Source organism: Vidua macroura, chromosome 3, assembly GCF_024509145.1.
Source record: "Vidua macroura isolate BioBank_ID:100142 chromosome 3, ASM2450914v1, whole genome shotgun sequence".
In the NCBI taxonomy this organism is placed as follows: domain Eukaryota; kingdom Metazoa; phylum Chordata; class Aves; order Passeriformes; family Viduidae; genus Vidua; species Vidua macroura.
Window position 1 is genome coordinate 36,821,612 of NC_071573.1, and position 13,156 is coordinate 36,834,767.

Sequence of the window (13,156 nt, forward strand, 5' to 3'; positions counted from 1 at the left end):
ATATTATTTTTCTAAGAGAGATTTGAAAAGAATGTAGTAAAGCTCCATTTTAATTCTGGAAGAGGAGAGGAGAAGATTTTGTTGCCTGGGCCAGCGGGATGAGAGTGTGGGAGGGCTGGAAAGGTGCTGGCAGTGCCCCCCAAGCTGTGCTCCCCTTCAGCAGGCTGGCACCCACTGGCTGGAGCTGGAGTGGTGCCAGAGGGATCCCTAGCATGGCATAGGGGAGGGTGGGGAGCTCGAGGTGGCAGGCATGGACACGGGCTGTTCCCTGGAGGATCAGTGTCAGCAGGGATGCGCTTTGCAGCTGCCTTGATGACACATCTTTTGATCCTGTGCCACGAAATACCTGTAGAGAGTCCAGTCTCTCCCTCTCTGTCCCTATTTTTATTGCTGGTTGTTGTGAGACCATGGTGGAGATGTTTCCTAGAGGACTGGGGTTAGCTGTGCCCAAGGTTGAGCATAGCTTGGCTGTCTTTCAGAGCGGGCGCTGTATCCTGGGTCCGTCCTACAGTGGTCATCGTCCCACTACCTTTCCCTATATACTGTGTTTACTTAGGAAATGATTGTATATAAAAGCACATAGGCAGGCATCTGCATGTATCCATATACAGGCATCACTAGGTAGACCTGTGCTGCTACAAGATTAACTGGTGGAAAGCAAACAATTGACTTCTTTATCGAGTAGCGCAGCAATGCGTGTGATTCCCGGGTTTCCCAAAGCTGAATTTTCCAGGTTTCCCAGAGACGAATGAGCCCAGTGGGCACCACGTGGCACACAGGGCAGGGGCAGGCTCCTCCTGTAGGAGGAGTTGTCTGAACAGCGTAGCTTGGGAGTGGCAACGTGCTGTCACCCCCACACCAAAGCCGATGTTCCTGAGTGTGGTGTTTTTCTGCCAGGGGCAGTAAGTTAGTGGTGTGATGAACCCACTGAAGTTTGTTGGGTTGAGGCATGGATGTCCCAGGCCACACCATGAGCTGCTTTGGCATCCCGTGCATGCGTGACCTGCGCTCCCCAGAAACGTTCCTGTTTCTGTGCAAAAAGATGTCTTTAGGAATAAGTGATATTTGGGTAACAGCATCTATCGTTAAAAATCTCAAGCCCTGTCAACTTTTGAGGGGGAACATGGGTTTATGGCATAGACCCTTTAGTGTCTAATCTCCTCCAAATTGAGTGATTATTGTAATGAAGACGCTGAAACAGTATCCAGAATTTAGACTACAGATGTTTCATATTATTATGTTTCCAAGGGCTGAGATAATACAGGCATAAGCAATACCATGTCTTTGCTTGACATTCAGGAGGCTGTGGCATATCTGATGAGATGCAGTTTTGGGGTTTATCTAAGTGTTGAGTTTGTATCCAACAGAAAAATGATACCAGCTGCTCTCTTAGATCCCTCCTTCTTTTTTCTCCTCCAATAAAGGTTGAAACCCACTTCTGGCGGATGCATGGACAAATTGTAGTATTGACTAGGAGAGAGTGATACTGCCCGGAGGGCTCTTTGCCAGAGCTGCTGAAGAGATGCTTCTCCTCGAGCCCAGATGCTTGGCTGCTGGTTTCCAACAAGTCACAGGGATGCAGGAGGGACAGGAGATGTGGGGGAGCCCTAAGGTTTTGTGCCCCACAGCTTTGCAGTGGTGGTGTGCTAGTGGCCGGGATGTCTGTGCTGCTCTTGGCTGCCTTGGAAGTCTCAGCCAGCTTTAACATTAGCCTGGAAACTGCTGGGCTCAAGACAGGAGCAGCAACTAGCCCTCCCTGGAGGGAAACGGGGCATGGCGCTCTTGACTTCAGAGGAGACACTCCAGTTAACATCCACTGAAGAGCTGGCCTAGGAAGGAGCTGCTTACTAAGTCCTGATGGCAGCTCGCATGTAGTAGCCCTTTAACCACTCTTTTAGGTATTAATGAAGTAAATTCCATAGAAACCAGCTCCCCATCGGGTGGCTGAGGTGGATTTTGAGTGTGTTGATGATGTGCAGGCCTTGCCACCAGTGTAGCCCTTAGCCTGTTGTGGCGGCAGCGCGGTGCTTGGTGATCAGCCTAGAGCAGGGGCTGGGAGCTGGGAATGGTTGCTTTCCAGTGCCCCATCCCATGCTGCTGTAGTGGATGGCTTTGCTGGGTGTGGGCTGGAGCTGTGCAGCTGGAGCTTTGCTGCTGCAGCGTGCATGTCCATGCCACATGATATCCACTGTGCTGGGAGCTGGGAAAAGCCCTCCGTGAACCACCCCCCGTGTGCTGTGTTAACAGTTCCAATGGCTTTTAGAAGGCCCTTCAGCACCTCAGAGAAGCCCATGAGTGTTTGGGAAAGAGTAGGAGGAAGTTTGCAAGACAGGCTGGCTTGGTCCCTGCCCAGTAAAGCCCAGAGGTTTTTATTCCTAAATGATCCCTGTGGTTCCTGCGTGGTGCCGAGGATGCTGGATGCAGGAGTGTGGCCTGAGAGAGGAAGGGCTCCGTCCTGCCATATCCTTTTGTAGCAGTTGGGTGTCCTAGTTGTTAGAGACAGAAAAGAGACAAAAAGAGAAGTAGTATAAGGGAATGACTCACACCGTGAGCCATGTCACACCTGTTCTCTCCTCTGTCCCCATGCTCTCTGTAGGTTCGGCGTACCCCCCCAGCTGGCGCAGCGCCCAGGGAACCCCGGATGTCTGGCAGTTTTCGGATGGAAGTTCAAGAGCACTTAAATTCTGAAAGGAGGTGAAGCTGGGGCGAGCGGCTGGTGGCATCTCGGCGTCCGGAGGTGGCCTCTATCCTGCTGGCTCGCTGCATCCCCGGGAGAGCCTGAGGAGTCACCCGCCGACAGCAGCGCTCCCCGGGCTCCTCCTGCCTGCAAGACTATCGTATTTATATTTTGTAATAGAGTACAACACTTCTTTGGGGTTGGTTTTTTTGGTTTTTTGGTTTTTCTTTTTTTTGTTCATTGGTTTCTTTTTTTCATTTTCTAAAAACAAACCAACAAAAACAACCCACCCACCAAGGTCAAGGGCTTAATGATGGCTCCTTTCCCCATGGAAAAGACTGTCTTACTCTCATGGACAGCCCGGCCTGTTGGTTATCCCCTCAACGTGCCATTCCTCGGGATGCACATCTGATGTGATGAATTAAAAATAAAGAAAAACACGGTGTAGGTCTGTGGGTGGGTGGGAAATTGCCATAATAAATGTTGGAGCTTTAGGTTTTGTTTGCTCTGTCTTTAATTTTTAATGCTAACAAGGGCCAGACGGCTGGTGTGACTTTGTGTTCCTGTACCGGCTGCAGAAAAGCCAGTGCTGGGTTTTCAGCGGGGATGGTGTTGGCATGAGGGGCTGCCTGGCCCCGGCGGACAGGACAGACCTTTCCTGCAGAGCTAGGCCAGGAGTTGGGCTTAGGGCCGGGCACCCCGAGCACTGCTGAGCCGCCTCTTGTGATGCTGAAAGGGGGCGGTTTCCCAGCTCTCCTGCATCGTCTTTGGTGAATGCCAGCTGTCGTGTTGCATTTCTGCTGTTGAACTGTGTACTTTTGGGGCTGCTGGGCTCCGTGATGTTCGCTCGTGTCTGTGCGAGGAGAAGTGAGGCCAGCACAGGTTTCAAGAGGAGGGGTAGTGGTGCTGTGGAGACACTGTCAGACCAGGGGATGCAGAGTCCTGCCCTGAGCTGGGGGAGCTGCTGCTGCCAGGCTGTTGTCCCGGTGTTTCCCAGACTTTGCACCAGGGGCTGGCCAGCAACACGTGTCCCTTGCTCGGCACTGAGCACCCACCGAAGGAGTCTCCTGGTTCGGGGCCCAGGCGCTTTGCTGAACAGAAGATGGGTTATGTGTGAGCTTTGTGCCGTCTCTGATGGGACTGATAGGCTGTAGCTGCTCATGCCTCTGCTGACGAGTGAGAATGGACCTTATTTGGTGAAAGAAGCCAGCTGGGTAGTGAGTGGAGTGGCTGGCTGGCCATGCCGGGCTGCCGGGATCAGCGGGATGGAGCCAAGTCATGGGGAAAGGGCCAGTGGATTGATTGGCTTAGTGCATTAACTTCAATCTCACTTCTGTTTTGTTCATCTCCTTGCTTACAGTCTGAGCGAGACCCTCACTTGGCGTGACTCTCTCCTGGTGAAACGGCTGTAGGGAAGATGATGTTGCCTTTTCCATGGGTGGTGGTTGCTCTTTTGTTGTTTAAAACCCCGGGTTTTAAACCACGTGGTTTTCTCGTGGTGGCCTGGGCACAGCACAAGCACAGACACTTCAGTACTTTAAAATTTGGCTGGGGTGGGCAGAAGGAGTATCTCCAAGGGATGCCACACTGGAAGCCTGGAGGACTTGGTGCATTGGGACACAAAGGGAGCTATTGCTGCTTCTTCTAAGGTGATTTGGTCTATGAGGGCAAACCACCCAAAAGTTTATGCACAGCCTCAGCTATTTTTTTATCATGAGGGGATGTTTTTAAAGTTTCTTCCTAGCCCAGCCTGTGCTGCCACCTCTGTGTCTGCTCCTAAGGGGTTTTTGAGCCTTGGAAGGGTGAATCCTGTTAGATTAAGCACCTGATTGATTGTGAGTGCACCAGTGGTGGAGAGTTAGACACCTGCTCCTGCCTGCCCTGGGGATCTCTGCTCCAGGCAGCTGTGTCAGATCAGGGCTAATGGAGTCACTTACTGCAAAGGGGGTTGCTCTGCTCGTTTCTCTAGACTGCTAGTCAGGACTCACCTGGTCCATATCTACAGCAGGCCTGGCCCAGGACCACTGGGAAGCTGCTTTGTAAGGGGTTACAGTGTGCTGGCTCCTTCTGGGGGTGTCTGACCATTGCTTTGTGTGAGCACAGGCCAAACTCAGTTCATGGATGTCTTCTGGGCTAGCTGTTTATACTTTTGCTGCTCTGCCTGGTGGAACAAGTGTGATGGGATCTGCTTTCTCTGGCTGTGGTTTGTCTGTCCTTCAGCAGGCAGCACAAAGGCAAGGGTTTCTCCCAGGAAAAGCGAGAAATAACAAAGTGGGGATGGCTGAGTGTGTTCTGCCAAGCACAGAAGTGATACCTGAAGTGCTGAAGATGTTGTCAAATAGTCTTTAAAATGTCTATTTTTAAATACAGTTGTTAAACTCTCCCCCAACTCTTAGGGCTTTGAAACATCTTCAGAATTTGTGTTGCCTTAACAGGTGCAATGTCTGTGCTGAGAGCCCCCTATAAGCCATGGGGCTCCTCTCCCTGGCTGTCAGCCCTCCTCCCGCTCCAGGCTCTGCTGTGGCCCTTGCAGAGCACCAGGACAGCCTCAGCACCAGGTCTGGTGGAGATTCCAAAGGGTTTCCACTGCCCCGGGTGACCTGAGGGTGCTGTGTGCTTTAATTAAGGGTGTCATTAGGGTCCTCTTTTTGTCTGACCAGGGCTTGGCTGAGTCCCCTTGCTGTGTCTGTGCTTGGGATCACCAGCAGCTTAATGAGTTTCTGCCAATTAACAAGAGTCCAAGGTTTCCTGTGAGGGGAGGGAGGGCTGGGAAGTTGTTAGCCTCAAAGCTGGAGGTTGCTGGTGCAAGAGGGGCAATATTCCCAACAGTTTTGTATTTTAGCATATTCTCCAGGCGTTGGTCTGCACATCCAAATTGGAAATAAGGTGTGGTTGGCCTTTATTAAGAAAACAAAGCTCCTAAAATTTTGGGGTTCTTGAAAAGATAAATGTTCTTCCCAGTCCCGGCGGTTGAGATGAACAAGATTCCTGGGAATCACCGGGCTTAACTTTGAGGTTTTGGGCTTAAAAAGCTGCTTTCAGACTTGGGGATGATCTGATTATGCTGTGTTTGGTTTCTAAGCACACTTTTCCTGACACTAAAATGCAGCAAAGGTTAAGCCTTTTGTGAAGTCTAGCTTAAATTTTGCTTTCAAAATAATGTATGTTTTGGATTAGTGATGCATCTGGGCTGTGGACTTTTACGAGATGTAAGACCTCTCTCCTGAAGGGATCTGAAAACAGATTTTGTGAGTGAATTTCCAAGCAAAACTACCAAACTTCTTGTGTTTTTTTTTCAAGCCCATCTTTGTGTTAGGTCCCACTAAGTGACTGTGTTCAAGCAGCATTGTGGTGTCGGTGGGTGACAACACAAATGTGGGCTCTGGGGGAAGGCGGAGGGAAGCTTCATCCTCCTTGGGCTGCTGGAGGTTATTTTACCATCTTTAGCGTTTACTTTGGGTTTGCATTTCCTTTCTTGTGTGTGTTAGAGATGTCTGGGTGTGCTGGTGAGGCCTGGGGTGAACCTTTACCTGTGGATTTTTGGCAGCAAGGAGGGGGAGGACCTGCTAAGCATCACTGCTGTTCCAGGGCTCCCTGGTCTGCTGTGGTGTTTCACCTGACCTCACTGAAAAGTCTTATTGAGGAGTGAGCTGAACCCCCCAGCCCTCAAAAATGGGAGTGGTGCCTCATTTCCTTCTTCTGTTACTCTCTGCTTCTCCTCCCACCCAGCTTTCCCATTTCAGTTGTCATCATTCAGTTATGTGTTATATCTGCTACAAGACAAACATTGTTGCCCCTCCATCCCAATTCTCTCCCCCAAAAAATCATCCTTTTAGGATTCATCTTCTGCAGGGGTCCAAATAATCAATTATTCCCAAGGCAAGGGAGAGTTGCAGGGGGCAGAACAACAACAAAATAAGACCCCTAAACCCCAAAGATGGCCCTTACTCCTTAATCTCACTGGGTGGAGTTACACATCTGGTAGAGGCTTGTTCATTGTTGCCATTACTTTTTATTGCATCTTTAGCAGTGATGAAGTTCAGATGGCAGAACCAGTGGGCCCCAATTTAATTTTGCCTGGTCTCCCATAATGAGCACGGCGTGATCCCTGGGAATGCCGGCTCCGCTGCAGTTCCTGCCACAGGCAGGCAAAACCCCACGGTGAGGGCAGGAGAAGGGGGAAAAACCTGGGATTGGGCACGGCAACAGGTGGGTGGAGGTGCCTGTGCTGTGTGAGCATCACATTCTGCAGTGAGGGAGATGGATGGGCAGGTGGTTTCTCCTATCAAAACCCAGATGAGGTGGATTCCCACCTTTTTTTGGTGGCTGGGGTGTGTGTGCCGCAACGCTTCCTGAGGTTGGTTCAGCCCTGATGGCTCCTCCATGGCCATCTCCATGACCCTCTGGGTTTCCAGTGGTGATGTACAGAAGCTTCCACCTCTCCCCCAATGTCTGCATGTGTCTAAGGGCTATACAGGACTCATTTACGGGCCTCCCGTTGGCGGGATATGTGCATGCAAAATGAAGGTTGTATTTGGCTTCTCATATTCGGATCTATATTCCATACTGTGTTGACCAAGAAAAACACCTCAGCCCCTGTGCTGAAGAATGTGATGGACTGATGATTTTCAGAAACGTACTGTAAATCAAGGAGGCTAATAAATACTTGCTATTAATAAAACAGGGCTACTGCCTTTCAAGTTATTTTCACATTTTACAGCATCCTAATTTAAATGGCATGAAGAAGGTGGTACCTTTGTACCTCTCCTCCTCCCCCAGAATGGTGTGGCTCAGCTGAACCCCCCACAAAGGCTTGGGCAGAAGTTTTTCCTCAATGAGGAGGTTTAGATGGAGCAGCCCAACCTCACAGGGCTGAGGAGGGGTGACCCCAGTGGTGGCAGGGTCCCCTTGGCAGAGGGTGGCCTCTGGCTGGGGCATCTCTGGGGTCTGGCAGATGATCCCCAGAGCTCGCCAAGCCCAGTGCATCAAAGAGCTCACAGCCAAAAGCACCACCACCTGCACTAAACCTTTAATGGTTCCCAGTTGTGAGCACAGCCACTCCAGGTGGTGAGCGCACAGGCAGAGCATCCACAGGCTGCTTAACCCCTTCCCTCAGGTTTCTCTGCATCTGTGCACGAGGGGTTGGGTGAAGGTGGTGGTGGTGGCCAGGGGCCTCCTGTGACAGACACCAGCAGGCAGCAGAAAATAATGGGGCTTTGAATTTGCTTCCTGAGTCTCTGTATCAGTGCTCATAGTGCCCACAGATCACTCTTTATATAGCCCTGCCCTTGGAAACCCAGGACACTCTGGGCAGGGAGGGAGCAGGGGATGGAGCCCTAAATAAACCTTTTTTCCTTTTGAATATCTGTTCTCTCCCTGACCTCCTCCTGCAGCTCTACATTGGCGAGCAGCGCCCAGTGGCTGTGACACTTCTGTCCCCCTTCCCTCTTCCCTGCAGAGGGTGTCCTCTGGCAGCCCTTGCTCCATGGCTTGTGTCCATGAAATCCCCTACTGGCAGGCCTGCACTGCCATCCCCAACCCGTGCCCCCCACCCCTATATTATGTCCCCCCCCGGGCATACCATGATCCACTATGGATAAAACTTAATTTTTATGTTCTCCTTCCAACATTCTCCTTCTTTTCCTTGTTCCCTGCCTGGCACACTCCCCTGGGCTTTGGCTTTTCCATTTGGAGGCTTCGGGGAGGAACATCCCTTTGGGAGCTGCTCTGCACCTGGCTGCTCCAGTTGGCTTTTTTTTTTTTTTTTTTTTTTTTTTTTGTTGCCTAAAATCCCCCTTTAGTTATTTTCCTTACGTGTTTTCCTCTTCCCTCTCTCCCTTGCTGAAGAGACAGCACCTTCCACAGCTGTAGTGATTAAAGGGGAGGGGAAAAAGAAAAAAAAAGCTTATTTAAAGCAGAGTCTGGCAATATAAAATAAGGTGTGGAGGTGATGAATGATCCTGGGGTATATTAAAGCAGGGGCTGGCATTTTTGACATCGTTCCTACTTGCAGCGTGTTTGAGCACTTTCAGAGCCTGGCTGTTTGGAAACGCCGAGCATCCGCCCTGGGCCCTAATTCGGGCAAGTTTAAAAACGTCCTCTGGGATTTAGGCAAATTGTTGCTGTTTTTCCTGTCCTGAAGACCCCGGTGCTGCTGCTCAGACACGGGGCTGGGAGGCCACAGGAGGACAAATCCTACCCTGGCCTTGCTCTGCCTCCCAGGGGCGAGGGGAGCAAAGGATGGGCACTGCTGGAAGGTGCAGAGGTGGGCGAAGCCTTCCTGGCTTTTAAATGCTTTTTGGAAGTGCATTCCCAGCACTGCTGTGGGAGGCGGTCAGGACAGAGGGAGGAAAAGGACAGAGGGACAAAAAGAACAGAGCTCATTGCATGCAAGGAGCAAGGGCAGATGCAGGGAAATTATGCATTTTTCCAGACTGGCTTATTCCCTTCTGTGTATTAAACATTATTTTAATATTCGAGTGACAATGTTTCATAATTAAGCCAGATGTAAGAGTTGGAGCACACTGGAGAGCTGGGCTTGGTGTGGGGAGGTGAGGAAGGCTCCCACCCCCTGCCCAGGATTAACCCCAGCCTGCAGCATCCTCTCTGGAAAGGACAGAGCCTGGCTCTGGAACTTCAACACACCCCACGCTCGGGCAAGGAAAACCTTTAACTCATAAAGGTTGTAATGTTAATATGGAAGAAAAGCCTTTTAAAAAATTACATTAGTTCACAGACATCTATTGAACTCATGAGGGAAAATCTAGCCCCTGAGAGATAGAAACTAAAGAGTTGAGCCATAAACCAGTACGATAACATCCTTATTATAAGATGCAAATTAAGGGGCCCAATTCACTTTAAAAAAGCATTATGAGTATTTAATTTTTCTAGTGGGAATCTCTGAAGTTGGCCTGTGTGTGGGGTTTTTTGTGCTGTGTACTTAAAATAAAAAAGAAAAAAATAAGTTAGGCCATGAAGAAGCTGCTGAAGGCAGAGTTGAAGGTGCTGAGTGGCGCTTTGGGTGTGGGAGGAGGGAGCTGGTGCTGACGGGGGGGCAGCAGAAGATGTGTTCACACTGGATTCGGAAGGGGAGCCCGTGCTGAAAGCCAGCAGTATTGCAGTGGGGTTTCAGTGGTGTAAAACAGGTTCAGAACCTGCCCTGGGTGTGTTTTAAGTGTTCCATCTCCAGAGCAGTGGGCTGGGTCCCTCTGCATCTCTGCTCTGACACTGGCGCCCTGTGGGTTGAGGCAAGCCCTGGGCTGGTGCCCCATCTGTGTTGTGTTTCAGGTTTTCTGGACAGCCTTCTCCCTGCCCTCAGCCTTGCATCTCCTTCTGTGCTGCCATGATGTTGCCACCAGCTTTGTTGTTATAGAAAACATTCAGTTGCAAAGGGACCGTGAAGACTTCTGGGTGCTTTGCTTGTGGCACTTCTTCACAATGGGAGTGATTTGAGGCTTAACCATATCTGCTTAGCTTGGTTTTCCTGGCCATTTCTTGTTTCCTTGAATTTTTTAAAGTTATTCTATTTTTTTTTCCTCCCCTCTGAAGTTCAAGATGGTGTAATTGCTGCCCTTGACTCTGTCCTTGCTGTTTGTCACATGCTGGAGTTCGAGTCTCGAGCCAGGAGAAGGACTTGACATGCAAGGTGGGGACAGCTGGGACAAATAAAAAAGAGAGCCTCCAAATACCAGGCCTACTCTCTATCCAGCTTTAGAGTTGAGAAAAGCACAGAAAATGTTGAAAATGCTTGTTCAGAAAAGCACAGAAAATGTGGTATCCTCACTTCACACCCTTAAAGACAAAAGAGCTCGTTCAGCCACCTGCAAACCCGAGCCATCCGGAGCCCGGAATTGTCCTTTCAAATGTAGAAAATAAAACAAGGCCTACCCTGGAAGATTGCTTTTCAGAGGGGCATTATACTACTCTCCTAAGTAATGTGCAGAGGTCACAGCCTGAGCAAAACAGTGAGACCAGGTAAATATATTCATTTGAAACCCAGGGATTTTATTTATTTTGTGTCACTGTAGAGCATCTCTCCAATTCTGGGCGTGAAACTGGAATGGGATGGGGGCTCTGCAGCTTGACTTTGGGGTCAGGCTCTGTTCCCCCACCTCAGCTGCTACCTGGGGTTCAGGGCATGAAATAACTGGGTTTTTAATGTGCTGGGGAAAACCTTGGTCTCCAGCTGGTCCCCAACGGCTGAACTTGGGCAGGGTCTCTGTGGTGCTTTGAAGCTTCTCATCCCAAGGCTGCCTCCTTAACCCTCTTTCCGACAATCAAATACTTCTTTCCAAACCACTGTTTGCAAGGAATATCGCTGCTTTTTAAAGCAGCACTGGTGCCCCCAGCCAGCAAAGACCATAAAATTGTGCTGGGTAATGCTTGTGTCAGGCACTGGGCTGGCTGGGCCCCGAGTAAAAAACTCCTTGCTTTGAGGGTATTTTTTTTAAAGAAAGAAAATAAATCCCGTGTACCTTTTTCTTTTGTTTAAGAATCATAAATTCAGCAGCTAACAGGGCTAGTGGTCCATCTGGGCAGCAGCATGGGGCCATAGGTTAGTTAGCCTGGGAATATTTATGGGGCTTTGCTGGCCAGACACACTGAGGGGGCTCAGCACTTGCTGCACAGAGTATTAAACACCCATTAAACCCCTCCCTAAAAGCCAACAACAGACCAACCTTTTCTGATAGGCAGGCATACCATGATCCACAGACCTATTGGAAGAAGTGCTTTAGTTGTGTTTTCCCCTCACCTCCTCCTGAATCTGCACAGGAGCACCTGGAGCGCAGTGTGGCCAAAAAATCACCTGGCTGTGGAGTGATGAGACTTTCACTTGTCGTTTCCAAAGCGAACTTTGTGGGAAGTCGAAGGATAAATATCCCAACAATATAAAGCCCGTGGACAAACCCCGGTGATAACTTTCCACGCCATTTCCAGCTCGTCTTGCACCCCCTAAACCTCCCCTTTCCTGTCGCTTTAGGAGCAGGAGACTCATAAATCCTTCGGACCCGGCTGCTTTATCGGGTCCCCCAGGCTGTCCCCGCGAAACCGCGGTGTGGGCGGCGGGGATGAACATCTGCACGGGGGAAATCCTCCCGCTGCCGCGGCTCCCGCGGCCGCTGCCGCCGCCGGGAAGGCGGTTGTGGTTAAGCAGCTCCGGAGCTGTGAAATGGGGAAGGATGTCCTTCCTTGTGGTTGGCAATTACGGAGTGCAGAGGAACAGCCGCGTTCCTGCATCCCAGAGCCTCTCTCCGGCAGCAGATAAGGGGCGGTGTGTTGGAGAACAGAGCTGGTGAGCGGGTTGGGAAAGTGATTGTAAAACCTCCCCGGGAGATTAAATGCAGGTCTGTGCCCGTGCGTGGCTCCAGCAGCCCTTGGGAAGAGTGTTCCATATCACACAGCACCTTGGTTTATTAAAAAAAAAATAAATAAAAACAACCAAAAACTCCAGTGTCCCTTTGTGCTTGTGTTTAGTCCCTGGAAATCCTTTCACTTTTGGGAGCAGATGATGTGTTTGTGTCTCACAGCCCTTGCACACTGAGGTTTGCACCACCAGAAAGGCCCAGGGACCAGCGGAAACCTGGCCTCTCCCAGGAGCTGAGCTTCTCTGTCACTGGGAATGCTCAGGAGAGGCTGCAGGCAGGGTTTATCCAGGATGGAGTGATGCCCAATATCTGGCTTGCCATCCCTCCAGAGATGGCTCCTGGTGTGGCTGGACTGCAGCTCCCTGGGACATGCCATGGGGCTGGATGCCGCTGGGACGTACTCGCTGTGTGTGTTGAGGTGGCTGGGAATAAGGAGTTGGGAAATAGGGAATTACTGATTTGCAGCAGCCACAAGTGGCTGCCTCATACCTGGGTACAGGTGCTTCCTTCAGTTCCTGTGCTGCCTGCAGTGGATCAGCTGCCTGAGGGCTCCTGGCTACATCCAGCCGCAGCCAGAATCTTCCCAGGTATGTTTTTTGTCTGGTTTGTTGGTTTGGGTTATTTTTAAGACTGTGGCAGAGGTCTTTCTTGGTGCCAGAAGTCCTTCCAGAGGTGCTTCTCTTCACACCTCCCTTACACCTTACCACAAGCATGATGCGAGGTCTGACTTCTCACCTGCTCCAGCAACCCCCGGCCCTGGGGCTGGAGCAGCAGAGCTGTCTGCAGACCAGGCCACCAGCTCACTTCTCCTTTCATGCATTCCTATATTCTTCTACTTTACAGGAACAAAATGAACACCTCTCTGGATTGCACTGAGGTGCATTCAAGGAGGAAGCCTCAAAATCAGTAAGTAGCCTCAAAAATCAGTGGGAATCCTGGAAATACTTGCTACTACTGTTTTTTAAAAAAATTTAACATTGCTTCCTGTGCTGCAGTGAGAAGGTAGAGGTGAGTCCTCCTTGGCCAGGGCGGTGCAGCGAGGAAGGGGATGATCTTTGCCAGTGGCTCCAGCTGGGATGTGCTGCTCCTCCCACCCGGAGCCCCTGTGGCCAGG

At 50.5% G+C, this 13,156-nt stretch overlaps 1 protein-coding gene across 4 annotated transcripts in view; it reads left to right on the forward strand.

Moving 5' to 3' along the window:
* The window catches only part of BCL11A (BCL11 transcription factor A), a 71,104-nt gene extending 67,946 nt beyond the window's left edge, over positions 1 to 3,158 (forward strand). For 3 of the 4 annotated variants that reach the window (XM_053974111.1, XM_053974107.1, XM_053974109.1), the window contains exon 4: positions 2,597 to 3,158. In XM_053974111.1, the coding sequence (XP_053830086.1) occupies positions 2,597 to 2,698 (102 nt within the window). In that variant the 3' untranslated portion in view covers positions 2,699 to 3,158. The remainder of the gene's footprint in view (positions 1 to 2,596) is intronic. The other variant, XM_053974106.1, reaches the window with a different exon arrangement.
* Positions 3,159 to 13,156: the final 9,998 nt, after the last annotated feature.